Source organism: Enhydra lutris, unplaced genomic scaffold (assembly GCF_002288905.1).
Source record: "Enhydra lutris kenyoni isolate GAN:26980312 unplaced genomic scaffold, ASM228890v2 scaffoldscaffold9, whole genome shotgun sequence".
NCBI classification, from domain to species: domain Eukaryota; kingdom Metazoa; phylum Chordata; class Mammalia; order Carnivora; family Mustelidae; genus Enhydra; species Enhydra lutris.
Window position 1 is genome coordinate 39,183,958 of NW_019154093.1, and position 22,995 is coordinate 39,206,952.

The 22,995-nt window shown below is 36.1% G+C and overlaps 1 protein-coding gene across 1 annotated transcript in view; it reads right to left on the bottom strand.

The window, feature by feature from the left end:
* LOC111142964 (neuronal growth regulator 1) overlaps nt 1-22,995 on the bottom strand; it is an 886,535-nt gene that overhangs the window by 284,344 nt on the left and 579,196 nt on the right. The window contains exon 4 of the mRNA XM_022496319.1: nt 1,608-1,739. Within this exon, the coding sequence (XP_022352027.1) occupies nt 1,608-1,739 (132 nt within the window). The remainder of the gene's footprint in view (nt 1-1,607; nt 1,740-22,995) is intronic.

A 22,995-nucleotide genomic window follows, 5' to 3' on the forward strand; every position in this document is an offset into this window, starting at 1 on the left:
TATATACATGGAGCACAGGCCCATGAGAACCCATACAACAGCTGGGTTTTTGATTCTATCCCCATTGGAGACATCGTTTTAGAGACATATTGGGGCTGAGGGCTGAAGGCTGAAGGGGCTGCTTTACTGGGGGGAGGGTCCCTTGATTTTCTGACCGTTTGACCCTACCTTTTCATTTCTTAGTGTTCACTTCTAAAAATATTACTTCTTTACATCTTTTTCCAACCCTTCAACAATAAAATCAATAGACTTATGTCTGGTAAATACAGTTAGTGATAAAATAATCAGGAATTTTTACTTGCTAATTATTTCTTATTTCAGCGAGTTCCAGAAGGATGAGCAGTAGTAGCCCCTGCAACAGGAGTCCTGAGAATCAGTAGAAACTTATTATAGATGTAGATTTCCAGGTTGTATACCCCATAGATTCTGATTTAGTAGAGTTGACTTTCATTTTTGGTGAGCTTCTTTGGTGGATCAGCTAAAGTTTGTCTAAGGAATATGAGAAACTCTGCTCCACAAACCGCCTCTTGATCTGGTATTATGCACATTTGTTCCATCTCAAAGAGATAGTTCAACCCCAAATACACAGATTAGTCACTCACAGGTGTTAGTTGATGGCAGTGATTTCCCGTGGCAGGCAGTTCACTGCCATGTGTGTTTTCATAGTTATTTTTTGGTCCATGAAATTAAAAGACTCACATTAATATGAAAAAAAAAACCTACTTAGTTTAAGCATTTTGGAATATATTTGGAATGATTCCTTCTAATGATATGTGCATTATTAGCAATGGCTATATGCAGAAAGGTATATAAGTGGAATGAAAAAAATATTGGAAGCTATAGCTTATAAACACTTTTAGTAAAATACTGTTATCCTAAGAGTATCTTACTTGGGTAAGTTAAACAATGTGAAAATTTTTGAGAGAGTAATAAGGGGATATTTTTGAAAAATACAGATTATTTCAATCATTGCTATTGGGATCATAAGATATAAAATAGGATGTTAGTGAAAAATATCTGATACCAGTGTTTGAGATGCATGCAGAGAGGGTGTAAAATAAGGGCATTCGTAGATCTGCAGGTGTATCGCCCTAATAATGATGCTTGTGGGAATATTTTTGATGCATTTTTTCAATATTTTTCAAACTAAATAGAATTAAATAACCCAAGTAATAGAAATATCACAACAGCGCTTCTCCTTGAGTACAGACCAGCATATTTAATTTCCATCAGGTTCAATTGGGAGTTTCACACTTAAATTCAATCAGCATATAATCCGGGTGAAACTCATGAGAACAAAGAAAATGCCATGAATCTACCGTCCTCTAGAGATAGAGATACCATAGTTTAGAATGCCAGGGACTAGGCTGCTTTTGGATACATTTCCATCTGCACATCAGACTGAACTATTGTTGGATTACTTGGGACAACGAATGTTACATAAAACAATTTGATCGATATTCTAACATGTATACACTACCACTATTGATAGGTGGTTTTTATCAATTAGAGCACTTCTTAAAAAATAGCAACATAAATTCAGACAGAATATGTCAGATATTCATCTTTTCACTAAAGTTACGTGGACAAAAGTTGACAGGACTTACAGTTTACGACAACTTTTACTTTTTTCACGTCTGGGAATGACACATCGTTTTCTGCACTGCATTCATATTCTCCGGCCTGGTCCCTTGTAATTCCATAAATGTCCAAATATTGTCCATTTTCAAATGGTTTTGCTACAAGAAAAAAAAGTACAGCATGTTTAATTGTAGCCGCCTGAGGCTTCATTCATATAAAATAACAATCTCCTGTCTTCCTATTAGATACTGCTGACAAAAACAATCCCAAATGCAACTGGGGAATTATTAAGCCCTTTGTTCTCCTATGTTCAGAGGAAAAGTCAGAGAAAAAAGCAGAAACTGAACAACGGATACTATAACAACTGTTTCCCCAGAACAGGATATACATGTGTTCTTTTTAATTGATTGTGGTCTCCTAACCTCGTCACACATCAAATAGAGTTCTGCACATTTCTGTAATTGAGTTCAACAACCTTCTAGCAGTGTAGATGAAACTCACTAATATGGCTTGGTACATATTGACTTTTATACAGTGTAAGCTAGCAAGCTGACACTTAACCTAACTAAATGTTGCTTTTCTTTTGGGAAAATTTCATACTCATTCTCAAGGTTTCAAGCCAGATGGCTTGATAAGTTTAGAGGCACATTAAACCATTGCTGTATTTCAGTTTCCAAAATTATTAATTTTTTAAGGGAGGCACACTGTAGATATTATATATAATCTATCCAATAAATTTTAAGAAAAAAATACGGTTCTGAAACTAAGAGTTAAGTAGTGGTAAAAACTAAATTATCTTTATTTTTTAATATTCTAGGGAAAATATTCTTATTCAACTAAAAATAAGACTAGAGTAAAAATATAAGGGCATAACCTAAAATGAAAAAAAATACTTTCAAATGAATGAAATTTAGAAAAAAAATCCTTTCTGAAATAATAGAATTTTTATTTATTTGAAAACAGAGACTCAGGCAGGAGGGATCCTGATTATCAGAGATGGGGTGGAGGAAGAATGAGCTTATGTGAATTTCTGCAGTGGGAGGGGGAGGCTCTTCTCCCTCTTATACAAGTCCTGAAAAATCACATTTCAGTACATACCAAAGAGAACTGGAAAATGATACAATGATTCCCTTAAACAGCCTGTTTTCAAAAGTCAACTTTATTTTTGTTTTTATTCTACTCTCTTGCCAAAATAATTGTATTGCTATAGAAGTTAGAAAACTAGTAAGAAGACTCAATTTTATCTGAACAAAGCAAAATAGAATATAGTTATGGTGCTCCAAATCCAAAATCTATGTCAATTAACAAAAAAATATTTTTCCTTTGGGCTCCCTTGTCTGAGCCAATATCAGTCACTATACTGTTTGTCCTCAGGTAGCTATGATTTTGTTAATTGAAACCTGGAGTGTTTAGAATATATATGATTACATCATTTCTCCATTTTTACCTGGCTGCTCCTAAATTGTAGATAGCGAAGAGTTACACTTCTAAGATGATAGTTGGCTGATATGCTAATTCAGTTACACAGAGGTGAGTTTACAAAAGTAGCAATTGCCCTCAAATCCATATTCTTAAAATCTGATTTTATAACTATTTTCTTAGCTCAACCTAATGCCCTTATCTGACTCCATACACTAATATAATATTGATTTTCTATTGTTTCCTTCTTTTTATCTTATTTTCACCCTTACAGTGAAGATTAGTTAGGTTTAAACATGTCTATAAAAACTATTGAAATATAGGGAGGACAAAATCCTTACTCACATCCAAGAATGTTTAGAGTGTAACTTGAATTATAAAGTAAAGGGATGTTAAAGGAAAATTAAAGTATGGGTAAAACTGATATACCAAGACTAAATAACCTAGTTGGGCAGGTAAAATGAAGCCAATCATGTGTGAAAAGGTAAAAAACTGTGAAACTTTGTAAAAACAAATTTATTAGGTTCTAATTTGTTTTCAATATTAAAATGTTACATGAACATTCCTATTTCACATCTATTGAATGTTTGTTCCTGGAAGATGTGTGTGTGTGTGTGTGTGTGTGTGTGTGTGTGTGTGTGTGTAATTAATTAGTGGTCTAAGATAGCACTGAAGGATAGCTTTTAGCTTTGAGTTTCTGATAGGGATCACAGGCTACGATAGGTCCTTTATAATCTGCTTTCTCCCTTCTCCTTATTTAGTTCTTCTTTCTGCTGCCTGGATTCTTTATTCTTCAGTTCACCCTGATAACTTCTTTCTTCTTCCAGGGTCTCTGATTAAGCAGTATGTCCTCAGAGAAACTTATCCTGATTTAGTCACTACTCAATCTAGTAGCTCCGTGTTACTTACTTCCAAAAATACACCAAAAAAGCCTGCGCATGGCATAAACATGTTTGCTATTACTTATTTAACCATAAACCGCTTTTAAAATACTTATCTTTCTGTTATACTATGAATTTTGTGATATAGAGGGTCCTGGGGGTGGCTCAGTCAGTTGACCTTCCAACTCTTGGTTTCGGTTGAGGTCATGATCTCAGGGTCCTGAAACAGAGCCTGGAGTCAGGCTCTATTCTCAGCAGAGAGACTTCTTGAGATTCTTTCCCTCTCCCTCTATCCCACTCCCGGCTAGTGTGTCCATGCTCTCTCTCAAATAAATAAATCTTAAAAAAAAAAAATTCTGTGTGGGATGCCTGGGTAGCTCAGTTTGTTAAGTGTCTGCCTTCAGCTCAGGTTGTAATCCCGGGGTCCTGGGATCCCAGCCTTGCAATGGGCTCCCTGCTCCATGGGGACCCCCCTCTTCTACCTCTGCTTGCTGTTCCCCTTGCTTGTGCTCTCTCTCTTAACAGATGAAATCTTTAAAAAAAATTCTTTGACTTAAAAGGTTACATCTTATTCTATATTTAATGTGGTCTCTATGCACATTTGTTGACTATATCATTAAAGAAAAAGCTGTGTCCTCTAGAAACTGGGAATGGTCCTCAGCTGACAGCAAAAAATTGATTCTCCTCCAGAACTAGAAAGTCCAGAAAATATGACATTTCATTAGAAATTAATTTTCTTATTCAAACAATTGTTATCCATGACACCATAAATAAAAACAGTATTTATCTTTTATTGACTCCTTATTATGGGTAATGTATCATGATAAATGCTTTTTTCTCTTTTTTTAAAGATTTATTTATTTATTTTAGAGAGTACGGGGGAGGAGCAGAGGGAGAGAGAATCTCAAGCAGACTCCCTGCTGGCTGTGGGGCCTGACTTGGGGCTTAATCTCACAATGCTGACATCATGACTTGAGCTGAAATTGAGTCAAACACTTAAGTTACTGAGCTACCCAGGCACTATGATAAATGCTTTTTATTATGAATTCCTCAGTTAACCTTAAGTAAATGCATCAGGTAGGTTCTGTCATATGGAATAAGATTCTATACGGTTAAAGAAGTAAAATATCTTGTTAATGGACCCAGTGTTGGATATGAAAGTCAGAATTCCAAAACCTATATGCCTGATCTGTATGCCACTGAAATGCTGATTAGTTTTCTCACTCATAAATGGTAATAATAAAAATGCTTATTTACTGCAAAAACTAAACTAGGCCATATATGTGTAATCCTTGCTGTCAGGACTATAAAGCATTATATGGATATTGATTTAATCTCTGAATTATCAGTTTTCCATAGCTGCCATAACAAATGATCACAAATTTACTGGCTTAAAACCATATAAATTTATTATCTTACAGTTGTGTAGGTCAGAAGTCCAGAATAGGTCCATGGTAACTAGAATAAAGGGTCTTCCAAGGATATCTGTGTCCTAATTTTTGGAGTCTGTAATTCTGTTAGCTTCCATGGAAAAAGGGATTTTGCAAACGTGTGAAGTACGTTGTGATAGAGACTATGATGGGAGGCTCAGTCTAATCATATGAGTCTTTAAGTGTAGTATGTGGAAGAGTGGGTCAGTGAGATGTGACATGAAGAGTCACCACCGCTGACTTTGAAGATGAAGGAAGTGGAACATGAGCCAAGGAAAGCTGTGTCCTCTAGAAACTGGGAATGGCCCTCAGCTGACAGCAAAAAATTGATTCTCCTCCAGAACTAAAAAAAGAACACAGCCTGTCAATACTTTCCTTTTAATCTGGTGAGACCAGTATCAGATTTCTGAATTACAGAAGTGTAAAATAGAAGTGTTTTAAGCCACTAACTTTGTAGTGATTTGTTACAGCAACAATATAGAATTAATTCAGGGCCTCCTTGGACTGTCAGCAGTGCAGGATTCCTTTCTGGAGGCTCATTTGCTCATTCGGGATGTTGGGAGAATTGTTTCTTGCTACAGTGGTACCGAGAACCTCATTTCCTTGGTGGAAGGCCACTCCTAGCTTCTAGAGGTCTCCTCATTTTTTGCCTCACAGCACCTTCCTTCATCTTCCAAGCCAGCAAATGGTGGGTTAAGTCCTCTCTCATTTTGAATCTTTAGGGCTTCTTCTCCAGGTGCATCTCTCTGAAGGACTCTTCTGCCTTCTCTTCGACTTTTAAGGACTCCTGTGCTTCAATTGAGTCCATCTGCCTAATCCAAAATAATCTTCTCATCTTTAGTTCTTAACTTTAATCGCATCTACAAAGTCTCTTTACCATGTAAGGTAACATAGTCACAGTTTCCAGGGATTAGGACATGGATATCTCTGGGGCCATTATCCTACCAACCACACTTGTTCAGTAAACTTGCAGTTATTTTGCACATACAAATTGTGATCTGCCTAGAATATTCAAAGACAGCAGGATAAGAAAATGTGTGGTCGAATTGATACAGTTGCTGAGTTCATTAATACCTCTGAAAAATAGGAGTGAAGTTCAGAAAAATAAATTTAATTAAGACATTCTTTTGGAAGCTAATGCTTTTCAGGAAGACATACTGCAAACCTAGCAGGTAATGTGATTCGGGGAAATGTTATTAGAGCACAGAAGTAGTGCAGTTTGAAGAAGCAATTAGAGGAGGGTGTATGGCAGATAAAATCATGGAAGCCACCTACTGAAATGATTGCAACAGGGGTTTCAGAAGCAAACAAAAACAGCCAGTAAATAAATAGCTCAGCATTTTGATTTGTTTTTTACATATGTATAATAGTCCACCAGACATTAATGAAGGGAAGTTCTAAAGTCAGCTCAGAATCATTTCCTTCCAGCCTGCCTGGCTCCTTTCCTTCCATTCAAATGACATTATTTGTGCCACGATCACTGACCAGTGAACAAAACTGTTTTCATCTCAAAGAGCTTATAATTTACAATGGAAACAAAAATATAAGCAGGCAATTTCAGTAAAGTGATAAGTATATTTGGAGAAAATATAGATACTATGCTGTCATAATTGTGCTGGTATAACTTCAAGAAAAAATTTGAAAAATGTGTTCAGGCCAGAGCATTCATGCAGTGGAAGGACTTGCATGCCTTTGAAAGAACATGTCTGCCCTTTAACTTAAAGAATAATTACAATGCTATAAGTAAAAGAGTATAACAAATTTGAATATTTAAAATACTATATTTTAGGGACGCCTGGGTGGCTCAGTGGGTTAAAGCCTCTGCCTTCAGCTCAGGTCATGATCCCAGGATTCTGGGATTGAGCCCCACATCGGGCTCTCTGCTCAGCGGGGAGCCTGCTTCCTCCTCTCTCTCTGCCTGCCTCTCTGCCTACTTGTGATCTGTCTGTCTAATAAATAAATAAAAAAATCTTAAAAAAAAAATAAAATAAAATACTATATTTTAAAAGAACTCTGGAATTCTGCTCCCAGTTACATTAAAGAATAAAGATCAGACTTAACCTCCCTGCCATAAGTCACTAGAGAAATGGATAGAATATATAAAACAACTCATTGCAGACCCTGGACAACAGGCTGAACAAGACTGTGATCCCTGAAGCAAACAAGGTGACCCCTACAACTGATCTCCATAACTTTCTATCTAGAGGCAATTTTCACCTCCCTGTGCCCAGTGATATTCTTGACTTGAGTAAAGAAAAGCTGGAATTCCAGCAGGCCACGGGGCCTGGGTGTTAGTAGTACAGAGTTCTAGAGAGAAGGAACACACAGTGACAGAAAACCAACCAACCAACCAATCAAACGAAAAAACTACAGAAATCTACACATGCTTCCTTGTCTTTTCTACAGATGAGGCTGTACATGCATAGGGAGAAATCCCAAACTGTTTGGGAAAGAACGAGAATTTGTAAGCTGAACAATTCCTAGAGCTTGAACAAGTTGAGGAGAAATTTGATCTCTGACCAGAATGGGCAGGCCTCTGTAATTATTCACTGAAGGCTCCAGAGGGCTTATGTCTTAGTAGTAGGATTTAAAAAAAAAAGCTGGAGCAAAGACTCTTTTAGACTTGCTCTTTAAAGCTTAAAAACAGGGTTCAATGGACCAAAATTATCTCTAAATTATACAGCTTAATGTAAGAAAAAGGAAGGACATTTTTAAAGGAATAAAATATACCCTAGACAACCAACAAGCTAACAACACAATGTTTAATATCCAGTTTAAAAAATTACTACATATTCAAATAAGCAGGAAACTGTGAACAATAACTAGGAGAAAAATCAGTCAATAGAAAGAGATCTAGAAGTGACAGAATTGATAGAACCATCAGACAAAGATGTTAAAATAGCCCCCACTATAACTATGTTCAAGTATTTAAGGTAAAGTGTGAATATAATGAGGAAAGAAATGGAAAATAGAAAAAAAAAAATCCAGTGAAAATTCTTGACAGAAACATAAACTATCTCAGATGAAATATCAATTGGCTAAAAATAACAGCAGATTAGACACTGAAGAAAAAAAGTTTAAACTTAAAAGCATAGCAAGAGTATTTAGTATAAATCCAACCTGATATACTACATATGAGGAAAGAGAAATGATTATTTTTCAGACTAATCTGAAAATATAACCCAGTTGACAATAGTACATCAGAATAAAAGTCTAAAATTGGTTCCATAAACTTCAACCTTAAGAAGCTAGAAAAATGACAAAACCTAAAATGAATAGAGTTCCGAAAATAATAGTGAAAATTAGCCAAGTTAAAAATGGACAATCAATAGAGAGAATCAATGAAACCAAAAGCTTGTCTCTCAAAAGATCACTGAAAAGGATAAAACAACCAGACTGATAAAGAATAAAAAGAAAGACCACCAAAGTTACCAATAACAGAGATGAAAAAGAGGACATTACTATATTTATAAGAACAACAGAATGACTACTAAGTAAATATTAAGACAAAAAAAAAAAACAAACCTACCATTTAACTCGAGAATTTAGATGACATGCGCAAATTCCTTAAAAGACATGAATCTTCCAACTGATTTGAAAGAAAAGGTAAAATCTCAATATTCAATACACATTCAATGAAAAGAAATTGAATTTGTAATTTAAAAAATTACCAACAAAGAAAACTTCAAGATCATGTTTATTAAGATTTTAAGAAAAGAATAATACCACACATACAAAGTTTTCCTGAAAATGAAGGAAGGGGAAATTCCCCAATTCATTTTATGAGGCTAGCATTATCCTTAATATCAAACTAAAGATGCCAAACTCCCCCCCGCCACACAAAACCTTATAAACATTGGCACAAAAATATTGTGACAAATATTTAGTAAACAAATCCAATAATATTTAAAATGATAGTACACCATGACCAAGTGTGGTTTATCCCAGGTTTGAAAGGCTGGTTGTACAACTAAAAAAAATTAAATAATGTAATTCACTATATTAAGAAGAACAACAAAAATATACAAGTATCTCTAGATAAATCATTGAAAAAATTCAATAGCCATTCAAGATAATAAAAGTTTCAGGAAACTGAGAATTGTATGGTACTTTCTCAATCTGATGAAAACTTTTATGAAAACCCTACATCTGACCTCATATAGAATGACGAAAGGGTAAACAGTGTCTCATCCAAGATGAGGATCAAGGCAATACTGTCCACTCTGACCCCTATCTCATATCTTATACATAAAGTATCACAGCAATCACCGCTGACCTAAATGTGAATCACAAAACTGTAAATATTCTAGAAGAAAACAAAGGAGAGAATCTTTATGATCTTGACTTGGCCTAAGAGTTCTCAGATATGACACAGGAGCACAAGCCATACAAGAAGATATTGATAAACTGGATTTCATCAAAAGTAAACAATGTTTGCTGTGCAAAAAGCACCATTAATTAATGGCGAGCCATGTAATGGGTGAAAACTTTGTAAATTACATATTAGACAGAGGACTTGTATCCAAAATATATAGGAACTCTCAAAATTCAGTAAAAACATACCACCTAATAAGGAAATGGGAAAAAATTTAAATACACTTTATTAAATAAAAATACTTAGACAGTAAATAGGCATGTCAAAAGATAATGAACAGGTTAGTAATTAAGAATATCAGGAAAAAAAATTAGATTCTGTTGCATATATATTAGAATGGCTAAAACAAGCAAACAAAAATGGATTAGCATGAAACAGACTATCTATAGCTCTCCTACATTGTTGGTGGGAAATGTGAAATGATGCAGTCCTTCCGGAAAATAGCTTACCAGTGTATTTGCCATGTTACTTAGAAATCTCATTCTTAGAAAAGTGCACACAAAAGCCTATATACAAATGTTTATATTATTATTTTAAGTTTTTAAAAATTTATTTGAGAGAGAAAGAGAGCATGCATGAGTGGGGAGATAGAGAATCTCAAGCAGACTCGGTGCAGGCCACAGCGCCCAACACGGGGCTTCATCTCAGAACCCATGAGATCATGACCTGAGCCAAAACCAAGAGTCTGACACTCAACTAGCTGAAACTCCCAGGCGCCCCTGTTTATATTAGTTTTATTGACAATTATTAAAAAGTGGAAACAAGCCAAATATCACTTTAACCAGTAAACAATTAGTAAACAAACTGTGGTAACTCCATATAATGCAATACTATTTGGCAATAAAATTATTCATATATACATAACTCGGATGGATCTCAAATACATTCTGCTAAATGAAAGACACTAGACTAAAAGGTTACATGTATGGTTTCATGTATAAGACATTCTGGAAACAGCAAAGCTGTAGAGGTAAAGAATAGATCAGGATTGGGGGACGTGGACTACAGAAGGGCAGCATGAAGGAATTTCTTAGCGAGATGAAACTATTCTGTATCTTGACTGCGGGTGTAGATACATGAGGACTCATTTGTCAAAACCCATAGAATTTTATACTACAAGAAGTGATTATTTGTGTAAATTTAAAGACAAAAGCCTATTGATATACTATCACACATCCACTAAAATGGACAAATTTACAAGATTCACAATACCAAATATTAGTAAGAATGTGGAGCATGTAGCACAGCTCTCTCCTAAGAAGGCACATCAAAATCCCTGTTTTCCAGTGCTTTCAGTCCTACAGGGAAGGTGAGAATTTTAGGAGTATTCTAATTTGGTTCTTGGTTAATCACATTTTAGAACTTCCATAGAGGTGATGTGAATTACACCTCATTTTGCTATCTGTTGCCTCAGGATTTCAGCTGAAGGTTCCATTTTAGCATCTTATTATATTAGCTTCATGACCTAGGGCTTTCTGTGAATAATATCCTTTCTACTCCAAGCTCTGGCCAGAGAATAGAACTTTGACTTCTTTGGTGTTTAATTATTATTACAAGTTCACATACAGAAATAGTATTCATAAAAGATTACCTGAAGGAAATTCATTCATTTCTTTAGCTATTTAAAATTTTTCTTTTCAGAGTAAGCTGGTATATTAAAAAGCTATACACTGGGCTACTTTATTTTGGTTCCTATTGAATTTCCTCTACCAAACCTTGCTTTGGTGTTATCACACCAGTCTTCATTGAGAGACAGTATAAGAAAGGCCATACGAAACTTCCTATTACATTTTTATCAGAAAAGTAACTGAGGTCCTGCTGTTAAAATCAATGTATCGCCTTTCTGAGGATCCATGGGAGAAATTCTCTGTGCATCTTAGTACTAGGAAAAGCTCTGTTTCTGACATCCTAATTTGCTTTGATATTATGATCCATGATCTTATAAACTGTTTCTCTTTTTTCTAGGCTGCTAAGAAATTTAAAGTCAAGGTAAAGGAAAATATACTTTTGATGTCCCTATGCTTAATGGTGTTTTGAAGATTATTAAGTAATATGTGGACAGATCAGGACATCATAAATAAGAATAGCCAAAGCTATTTGGAAAATAGCTATATTACATATAATGGAACAGAACTGTGTTAGAATCAAATAGATTAGACGATTTCCTATTAGATATTACCATGGAGCCTTTGGATCTTACCTTGTGTACAAACAGAACTATTTGCTCAGCATACAGAAAACAAAGAAGCATGGTGTCTAATAGGAAGGCTATAATAATTGGGACGTCATCTCAAGATCATCAAACAGCATTTAAGTGACTAAACATGGTGAGGCTTCTAAGTCATTTAGCATCTTGAGGAAGTAGATATATACCCACAGTTATTGCAAAAAATATTCTTATGGATGGTCTTGTCAGAAAAAGAAAAGAGAAAAAAAGATATTTTATAACAATAATAGAGAAGGAGGTAATTAAGACTGGGCTTCAGAGTAGATGCATTAGGTGTCAGTGATCTGGGTCAATTTTTAACTTTTCTCAGGGTCAATTTTGTCATATACACAAAGAAAACAATATTGACTTCAGGGGCTATTATGAGCACTGAATGTAAGAATATGTATAAAAGTGGGACGGACACTGGGTGGCTCAGTTGGTTAAGCGTCAGACTCTTGATTTCCACTCAGGTCAAGATCTCAGGGTTGTGAGATCTATTAGCCCTGCATCAGGCTCTGCCCTGGGTATGGAGCCTGCTTAAGATTCTCTCTTTCCTTCTCCTCCTGGTCCTCGCCCCACCTCTCTCTCTTCTTCTCTAAATAAATAAATAAACAAACAAAAAAGTTAAAATAAAAAAAAAGAATATGTATAAAGCCATGTGCAAAATCCCAATAAAATTAAAATGAATATATATATATATTTTAAAGATTTTATTTATTTATTTGACAGACAGAGATCACAAATAGGCAGAGAGGCAGACAGAGAGGGAGGAGGAAGCAGGCTCCCTGCTGAGCAGAGAACCTGATGCGGGGCTTGATCCCAGGACCTGGGATCATGACCCGAGCCGAAGGCAGAGGCTTTAACCCACTGAACCACCCAGGCACCCCATGAATATATATTTTTAAAATATTTTATTTATTTGAGAGAGAAGAGAGTAAGAGAGAGAGCACAAGCTGGGGGAGCAACAGAGGGAGAGGGAGAAGCAGGCTCTCCACTGAACAGGGAACCCAACGTACGGCTGGATCCCAGTATCCGGGGATCATGACCCGAGCTGAAGGCAGACGCTTAACCAACTGAGCCACCAGGTACCCCAAATGAATATTTTTATTGATAAAAATTATTAATAAAAATAAAATTAAAACTATGATGTATTTTCAGTGTGTAGAGTGTTTGTATTTAAGAGATAAGAATTATGTTGTCAGATCTCACAACATAATTTGATTTTGTTAACCAAAGGCTATAGAGACAGAAAAGCAGTTCAACAGTTTAAAGAAAAAGACACAACACGTTTATCTATCCCTGTCAGGTAGGGATCTGATTCACTCAGCATTGTACTAACAGATCCTTTCTGTCATTACGCAGTTTGGATTATGTGACTATTTTTCTGGCCTCTCTATATTTGGTGGTTTGAGATGCATTTTCCCTGGAAAACAAGTGATTCCTTTTGTAATGGCAAGTTTAGTCATTATTTGTTCCTTTCAAAATTTAAACAGAAAAAAAAAAAAAAAGGAAAGGAAAGTGAGATAACATACTGTACTTTATACTGGGAAGAACTGCCCCTTTACCTCCTTCCCAGCCCTACCCCTAACACACATACTTTCTTCAAGAGGAGTAAATTACAAAAGAGAGTGCTTGCAAAGCAACTGGCTGTTACTATTTATATGGTTGTTTGCAACTAGGCTCTGTTCTGACCAGGTTGAATCCATTTCTTGCTATGTATTATTTACAGATCTATGAACAGAGCCATATGTTACTAGCCTGCACCATGTGAAACCTCTATTATATTCCATTTGTAAGCATTGTAACTTACCTGAATGAACTCGTCAACATAGGCTATAGTCTAATAAAACTATCTTCTCCAAGTGACAATAGCTACAGTTATAGAAGATTCAATCGGGTATGAGGAAATACTGCTTACACTTCCACTGTGCCTGTAACTCACTGTATGGCTTTATCTATATGTCCCTCGGCAGATTTGTTCCTTATTTTTGCATCTGCAAAACAGGAATTATCTTGTTCCTAGAGTCACTCTTGTTGAGTAACCTCCAGTTACAGACACTCTTTCTTTTCTGTCATGTGAAACAGCCCAGTGCCTATATAGGTCTGCAGAGCTAATCTTAATTAGGTGCCATAACTCTCCTGAGTGTATATGTATTTTTAAATTTTTCATCAAAGCCAAAGACTTAACCTACCATTATTTTTTAAAGCTGTGCTTAATATGAAATAGTACTGTGTTCCAGAAAAAAAAAAATCTTCAACAAATGTTTTTAGCAAACATCGTTGAATATTATGGGCTGAATTGTGTAACCCCCAAAAGTCATACATATGTTGACATCCTAACTTGCAGTGTTTCAGAACGTGACCCTATTTGTGGATAGGGTCTTTAAAGCAGTGATTAAGTTAAAATGATGGGCCTTGAATCAATATGACTGGTGTATTAAAAAATGAAGAAATTGGACACAGGCATACTCAGAAGGAAGATGCTGTGAAGGCACCAGGAGAAGACAGCCATCTACCAGGCAAGGAAAGGGGCTGGAAATAGACCCTCCCTCAGACGCTGCAGAAAGAACCAACTTTGTCAACACCCTGATCTTGTGATATACATTTCTGTGGGTTAAACCACATACTCTGAAGTACTGTATTATGGCAACCCTAGCAAACGAGTACAGGTGGCATACAAAGCAGTAAAGGCAGATCTTGTCTATTCAGGGACATTAATTATATTTAAAATGCTTGAAATCCAATGGATTGCCTCTTATTATTGGTAGACTTTTCATTCCGATTTTTATAAATTCTAAATATTTGTCTCACTTATGCATCCTCAAATAGCACATAAATTATCACAGGATGTATGTAAGGGTCTGTCATTTTTTAAAATACTTGTGGCATGTAAAAAAAAAGATCAAAGCAGTAATCCTTTCATTATTCTTTTTCTGTCCCTTTTATATGCTTCTCTCTAATCTATTCTTATACTCCATTCTCTTCCCAGTAAGCTAGGTATCCCTTTCTGTATGTTTAAGAGTATGCCTATTTGTTCCAATACCTTGATCTCTCTTACAGGACTTCATAAAAAAAAATCCATAAGATTTTCTGTTATGAGCAAAAAATTACTGCTTACCTCATATTTGGGTTGGTATTGGGAAAAGGGATAAAGTAAGAATTTGTGTTACAAGATAGCACAGAAAAGAGTTTGAGGTAATAAAATTGTGCCACTGTCAGGGGAAAAAGTTCTAAAATCCTTCACGGTTTTGCCCCAAACATGTCCAAACTTTGCTTTCAGTAAAAGTATTGTTTGGACCAGACATTTTTGAATGTGAACCAACATGATATATAAGATTTAATGAGAAGGGTCTGTTCTTAACTTCCTACTCTCCCTGCAGCCATCAACTTAGAAAATTTGGGAATTCAAATGTTCTCATTTATTAATACATAAAAATATTCATTACATTCTTTAAGTTAAAGTATGAGAGGTAACTGGATGAAAGAATGATAGAATGAAGCAAGAATAAATACACAAAGTAATGCATTGCCTGGCCTTTCCAGTTTGACCATCACTGCATTTCTCTGCCAACCCCAATACTTTCTGCCCTCTTCTTGCTGGATCTGGAATTAATATAGAAAAGTAGAAGCAAAACAATTAATATCATCATCTTCAGGGGACCTCCGGGTACTAGTGATGGAGGAACCTTCTATAAACATTGCATTCGCTTATCTTTCCAACATTTCTGGAAAGACTAGATAGATCCCGCTATTTTTGAAATGTCAAGACCGAAGTGAGAAAGGCAGAAACTTTAGAGGACTTAGAATTCAAAAAATTCTAGCTTTACAAAATATAATATCATGAACCCATAAGGGAGCATGTGCTCAATATGATGACATATCTCATATCATGCTTATGGACTAAGAAGAAAGCCAAGCTGAAAAGGTCATTGTGATAAAGATATACAATGGGACATAATCATTTTCTTTTTGATTATTAGATATTACTATAGGATTATAAGAGAAAATAAGAAGAAAATGATAACTGTATAGAAGAAAAAGTGAATGCAGAGATGATAGACATCCAATAGCAATTAAATGGTTTTTTTAAAATAACAATGCAAGTTTTTCTATTGTACAACATTGGGACAGTATATGGAAGGACATCTTTGTTGGTGATTGGAATATATAGGTTCAGTGTAAGTGATCTGTTAATTGTATCTATTAAATCTATTTTCTATTAACTCAATCTATTAACTCTATCAATGCTACCTCTACACAATAAGAGGAAAATGAAACTCTTCTGAAGCCATAAATTTCTGTGTCTACATAGCTAAATCAGAGAGTAGCGTATAAACGATCCATCCATGTGCATGGGTGATGGGCTAACGGGCATCAAAAACTTTGCCAATCAAAGTTTTTGATATCAAACGTATCAAACATAAACAAAGCCACTGCTGGCTTTCTTCATCCCTAAAGTTCCCATCATTATCAATTATTCTTTTAGTTGAAGACTTTTTTCCCCTTGGAAACTCTTGTTTAAATTGCAAACACTTAACTAAGAAACAAAACATATAAACCTACCAGTACCTATTTCTTTAAGGGGCCTAAAGTCAAGTCCTCACTCTACCACTCTGTAAGTCTAAACCAATTACCTGAGCTCACATCCATGATTTTTGTCTTTGGTATATTTGTCATGCCAAAGCAGCTACTAGAAAGAAAAGGAGATATTGGGCAAAATATGTAGAGGGGTGCCTGGGTGGCTCAGTTAATGATCTCAGGGTCCTCGGATCAAGCCCCGTGTTGGGTACCCTGCTCATCAGGGAGCCTGCTTCTCCCTTTCCCTCTGCCCCTCTACCCTGCTCGTGCTCTCTGTTTCTCTCTTAAGTAAATAAATAAAATCTCTTAAAAAAAATAAAGTAGGCAAAAAAAGTAGAATCAGGTTTGTTTGTTTCAAAAAAGCTACTAGATAGATGTTTTCACGATGCCCGAACATCCAGTTTTGTCATCTCTGCCAAAATGAGAGCCCCATTATTCACAATCCTTGCTTCCAGTGAACTCATTCTCTGCAGGAAATCAACAGTTAAAACTATTACCTTTACTTAGAACAGTGAGGTCAATAGTCATTTCTTCAGAGAAAACAGCTGCTGGTACTGCCATAGCCTTCCAAATATAACAGGTGGGAGCAAGTCGGATTAGATAAAAGTGTCAATGTATTTATAGCACAACAGAGGAGAAATCCCAGATGCAACAAGTTTGCACATTTAAACACACATCATTGACCCTGCCAGAGATCTAGGAACGTAGATTTATTTCACAAGCTATGAAAAGAATTTTACTAAAAAATCATGTGTGCTTGATCATCTTCCTTCCCTGAAGATTTCTGGTATTCATGTCACTTTTCTTTTTTAAAACTTATAGAAAGTTGATTGCCCTGTCTTAGAGTCTCAAAACATACTCTGAGGAAAACACGTCTTCAGCTGATGATGGAGGTCATTGCAGAAATACTCCACAAGTCATACAGAATGCTTTCAAAGGAAGCGTTCAGTGGCATCAGTCATTCAGTAAATACTTACTGACAAAACATTCTCCGCCAGCCATTACTCTAAGAGCTGGGAATATAAAGATGAACAAGACACCTAACATTCCTGTTTCTGTTGGACTTGCAGTCTATGAAGGTGTAACAAATGAAATAAAAAAGTGAGTACAGAAGAGAATACTAGATAATCTATATATGATGAGCATGGAATTAAAATAGAGCAAGATTTCTGAAATTTAGCACTGCTGTTATTTGGGTCCATGTGATTCCTTCTGTGGGAGGGTGCTGTCCTGTACACTGGAAGATGATTCGAGCCTCCCTGGCCTCTAGCCACTAGACACCCTATCTCCAATGCTTTCCCACGCATTTCCAGAGGTCCCTTGGGAGGTTATGTTGTCGCCAGTTGAAAACCATGGAAGTAAAGGGATATGATAGTGACTACCTAGTCACTGGGTGAATGGGATTTTTTTTTTTTAAGATTTTATTTATTTATTTGACAGAGAGAGATCACAAGCAGGCAGAGAGGCAGGCAGAGAGAGAGGAGGAAGCAGGCTCCCTGCTGAGCAGAGAGCCCGATGCAGGGCTCCATCCCAGGACCCTGAGATCATGACCTGAGCCGAAGGCAGAGGCTTAACCCACTGAGCCACCCAGGCGCCCCGGGTGAATGGGATTTGATGGTCCTGAAAGGCCATTTAAGCTGAGACTTTAATGACATAGAGGAGCCATTCATGTAAAGACTCAGGAGAGAACGATCCAGGCAACAGGAATGGTTAGTGCAACAGCTCCAAGGCAGGAACAAGACGGGGGGCAGGTATGAGCGATAGAAAGAATGCCACTAAGGGGAAGAGACATATGAGATGAGAATGGAGAATAGAAGTCAGTTCACATACAGTTTTCCTATAGGTAAGGAGTTTTTATTTTATTCTGAGTATAGTGAGGTGGCTTTGGAGGGGTTTTAATCAACAAAGTGATGATATTAGCTGACTGAGGCTTAAAAGAATTTCTCTGGCTTCTGTCTGGAAAATGAATTGAGGAGTTGTAAGTAGAAGATGGAAGACTAGTTAGGAAGTAACAAAAGCAGAAACCGAGATGATAATGGTTTCAATTATCTGCAAACATATATTTTTTTAAAATAAGACTATTTACAGAAGCATGACTGAGGGCGCCTGGGTGGCTCAGTGGGTTAAGCCGCTGCCTTCGGCTCAGGTCATGATCTCAGAGTCCTGGGATCGAGTCCCGCGTCGGGCTCTCTGCTCAGCAGGGAGCCTGCTTCCCTCTCTCTCTCTCTCTCTCTCTGCCTGCCTCTCCATCTACTTGTGATCTCTCTCTGTCAAATAAATAAATAAAATCTTTAAAAAAAAGAAAAAAGAAGCATGACTGACATTTACACGCTTTACATTTGTTCTCATGCCCTTCTTTTGCGCATAGACAATCTTTTCTCTTTCCTACCTTCAGACATACAATATATTATCCTATTTTCAGAGATATTATACACAATTAATTTTCCATTCATTAATTTATTTATAAAACATTAACTTTATTATTTACTGGATAAAGTTAAGTTGCATTAAGGGATTTAAGCAATAAAATAAGATCACTGTCATTAGGAGCTAACTTTTCACTTGTATAATGTTTTAATGATAATACATTATTTGTTGAGAAAGATCTTTTAAAATTCGCTTATCTTGTCTGTATGACAACAAAGAATAATAGGAATAGATGGCCATTAAAGTTAGATAAAAGTGAGTTGTTTTTTTTTTAAACTAGCCTTGGGCAAATATTTTTAATAATGCCTGATTTATTTAATTAACTATAAAACACAGGAACTATGTGTTTTGCATGGTATTATATCAATTATGAGAAAAATGGTCATTTAATGCAATTTAAAAAAATTTTTAACAGCTTTATTCAGATATAACTGTCATAATAAATTGCACACATTTAAATAGAATTGTATATATTTTAACATATGAATACCCTCTAAACCATCACTACAATCAAGATAATGAACATATCCATTGCCCTCAAAAATTGCCTCTTGAACCTTTGTAATCCATCCCTCCAGCTCCCCCACCTCCCTGGACTCCCAAATCCAGGCAACCACTACTTCTCTGGTTATCGTACATTAGTCTATATTTCCCAATATTTTATATAAATAAAATCATACTCTTGCTTGCATAGTTTCTGACAAAAAAAATCTGCTGTCCTTGTCTTTGTTCCTCTACTTATACTGGATCTTTTTTTCCCTCTGGCTGCTATTAAGATTTTTCTTTTTGCTGGTTTTTAGCAATTTGTTTATGATATGCCTTGGTATAGTTATTTATTTTCATATCTCTTGGGTTTAGATTTCATCGAACTTTGGTCTCTGGGTGTGGTATCAAAGAAAGATCTTTGTCCTCAGTTTCTAGAACAGAGCTCCTAAAACTTTGAAACTTCTCGAGTGATACAGGTGACAGGAGCATATTTCTAATGAACTGACTCTTGATGGGCCCCTAGATTTCTTCAGGATGGGAGCTCGTCATCAGAAAGTCCAAAAATTGTTTAGAAGTCTAGAACTTTTCATTCCACCCCCCCAAACCATCTCCCCAGGGGACAGGGGCTGGAAATTGAATTAATCACCAATGGCCAATGATTTAATCAATCACAGCAACATAATGAGAATTCCATGAAAACCCCCAAATGATGGGGTTCAGAGAGCTTCCAGGGTACTAGATGCATCCATATGCTGAAAGGATGGTGTACCCCCAACTCCATGGGAACAGAAGCTCCTATGCTCAGGATCCTTCTGGATTGGGCCCAATGTACCTCTTTATCAGGCTGTTCATTTGTATCTTCTATAACAAACCAGTAAACATAAGTATAGTTCCTCTCTAAATTTTGCAAGTGTTCTAGCAAATTGTTGAATCCAAGTGCATTAGAACCCCCAATTATATCCAGTCATTCAGATGTACTGGTGTCCTCAGATTTGCTATTGGTGTCTGCAATGGAGTGGGAGGCAGGGGTTGGGAGGAGAGGGAGTTTTGTGAGGCTGACCCTTTAGCAGCTGACCCTAAATTCAGGTCAACAGTGTCAGAATTGCACTGACTTGTTGAGCGTCCAGTCAGAACTGGAGAAGTGGTGTGGGACAAAACACCATTTCTTTGATATCAGGGGAAAATAAACTTCTAAGTCTTCAGTTTTCACCAAATTTGGAAAAATTTCCCTAAGGTTCTCAATCTCTTAAAAATTATCCCTCTCTCCTCTCCTTTGGGGAAATCTAGTTACATAAAGATTAGGCTGTTCAAAGTTTTCCCACAGTTTATTGGTCCTATCTTCATTTTAAGAATTCTATTTTCCCTGTTTCATTTTGGATAGTTTCTATGGCTATATATCAAATTTTATACATACTTTCTTATAAACTCTAATCTACTTTTAATTGCACCTAGTGTTTATTTTTTCTTTTTCTGCATGATACATTGTAGGGTTAGTCTTTAGAAGTTCTTTTTTTCTTTTGTTTTTGTTTTTAGGTTCCTTTAAGAAATATGAGTAGATAAATCACTTTCCAGTGTCTTAAGTTTTTACACATAGGGAATACAGATATAAAACTGTTTTAATGTCTTATTTTGGTAATTCTAACATTTGTGTCAGATGCGTTTTGATTAACTGATTTATCTCCTCATTTTGGGTTACAGTTTTCTGCTTATTTGCATGCCTAGTGATTTTTTCACTGAGGAACATACGGTGTCAATTCTACTTAATCAATTAGTGGATATTTTTGTATTTCTATAAATAATCTTGAGGCTTGTTCTTGGATACATTTAAGTTACTTGAAAACATTTTGGTTTTTTTCTAGTCTTACTTTAAAGATTTTTTAGGTGGCACCAGCACAGTGTTCAGTCTAGGATGAACTATTCCCACTATTCCAGGCCCTGTTACCCTTAATTCTTTTGGATGATTCTTTCCCCAGCCTGTACTCAAAGTCTGCTGAGCTCGTGTTTCTACTCTCTCTCTGTATCATTTTCCTTCCTTCCTTTTCTCTCTCCCTGTCCTCCTTCTTCCCCCCGCTCCACCTCCCTGCTTCCTTTATCAGGTTCCTGCTTTAAGGTGCTCTGTCCTGTTGAATCTCACCATCTTTCTTTACTTGGACTCTACTTCATCTCCTCACCTCTGTGCACAAGTCACACTCTGCTTGGGTTTCACTTTCTTACACCACAGCCCAGTTAACATCTCAAAGCAGTAAGCTGGGACAACTGCAGGGCTTTCCTCTTATTTTTTGTCTCTGAGGAATCACCATTCTTCAATGTCCAACGCTCAGCATCTTCCAAACTGTTGTTTCACTTATTTTGCCATTTTTTTGGTACGTCTTGGAGAGAGGCTATCTGGTGTCTATGACTTCTTGACCGAAAATGGAAGTCAGGATGTTTTCAAAAGATCTAGCCCACAGAAGGATCTCAACAAGTAATAATAGCTGAAATTTAATATACATCAAACTTTTATACTTGGTCTTTTAGATAAAAAAGGATCTATATTAGGTTCTTTATGTACATGGTATTTTCTCTCCATGACCATCTCCCTACTACTCATTCCAGACATTTCAATTTTATGGAAAGGGAAGTTTTATGGGTATAGACCTCTCACCTTGATAATTCTTTGAGTATAGCCTTAGGATTTAGATTTCATCCCTACTAATGAAGGTTGAAAAAATGGGTTAAATACATTATCACCAGTTAATTCTGTGACCCTTTTTGTTTTCTACCTTAATCCTTGATTTTGAGCATGGAAATTCACATGTGAAGAGAATATGTGGACTTTCAAGATTAATCATTTTCTATTTTAAGTAACTGTATTTCAAATGAAAACAAATGGACTGCTCAAAACACAACATTTGGTTTCTCAGAATCTCTAGAGAATTTGGTAAAGTCCAAAAAGATAGTGGTAAAGTCCACTATCAAGAAATTTCTGTAGGCAGGGCTTTGTGGCTCTTGCTCTTACCTGGTTTGGGAATACTCCGAGGGATCTACACTTGCCATCCTTTTCTCCCTTTTTGTTTTCCTTTGCTATACTTCTTAATCTGTCTTGGGGTTAGCATAGTTTCTAGAATTTATTTTGAAGTCTGAAGTTTGGGTAGGAGAATATCCCAGTGCCATTGCAGCTCCTCAGTGAAAGAAGAATTGACTTTATCTGTCAGCATCCATCTAATTCTATATAAGGAGCATTTGCTCTTGTGTCTCTGGTTGAAAAAAATGAATAAATATGCTTTCTTCAGCAAGTGGACTGAGAACTGATCAAAGATAGATGCTTGGTACTAATTCTTGCAAAGAATGTTGAATGGCAAATTGCTGCTGTTGTAAGTTATTGGAGTTAGTGTTTAGAAAACTTTTAGAGTACTTACATGATCCTATTGAAGTACAGGTGTTACTGTCAGGTATTAGCTCGGAACTTTGTTGTTGGTGTTTTTTTGTTTGTTTGTTTGTTTGTTTTGTTTTCTGTAAAATACAGACTCTGAGAGTTTCTTTTATACTTTTTGCAAGTAATCATAAAGTATGGATTTTTATCCCCATTCAGTTTTAGAGTAGGAGAAAGAGAAATTATGTTTTTTTTTA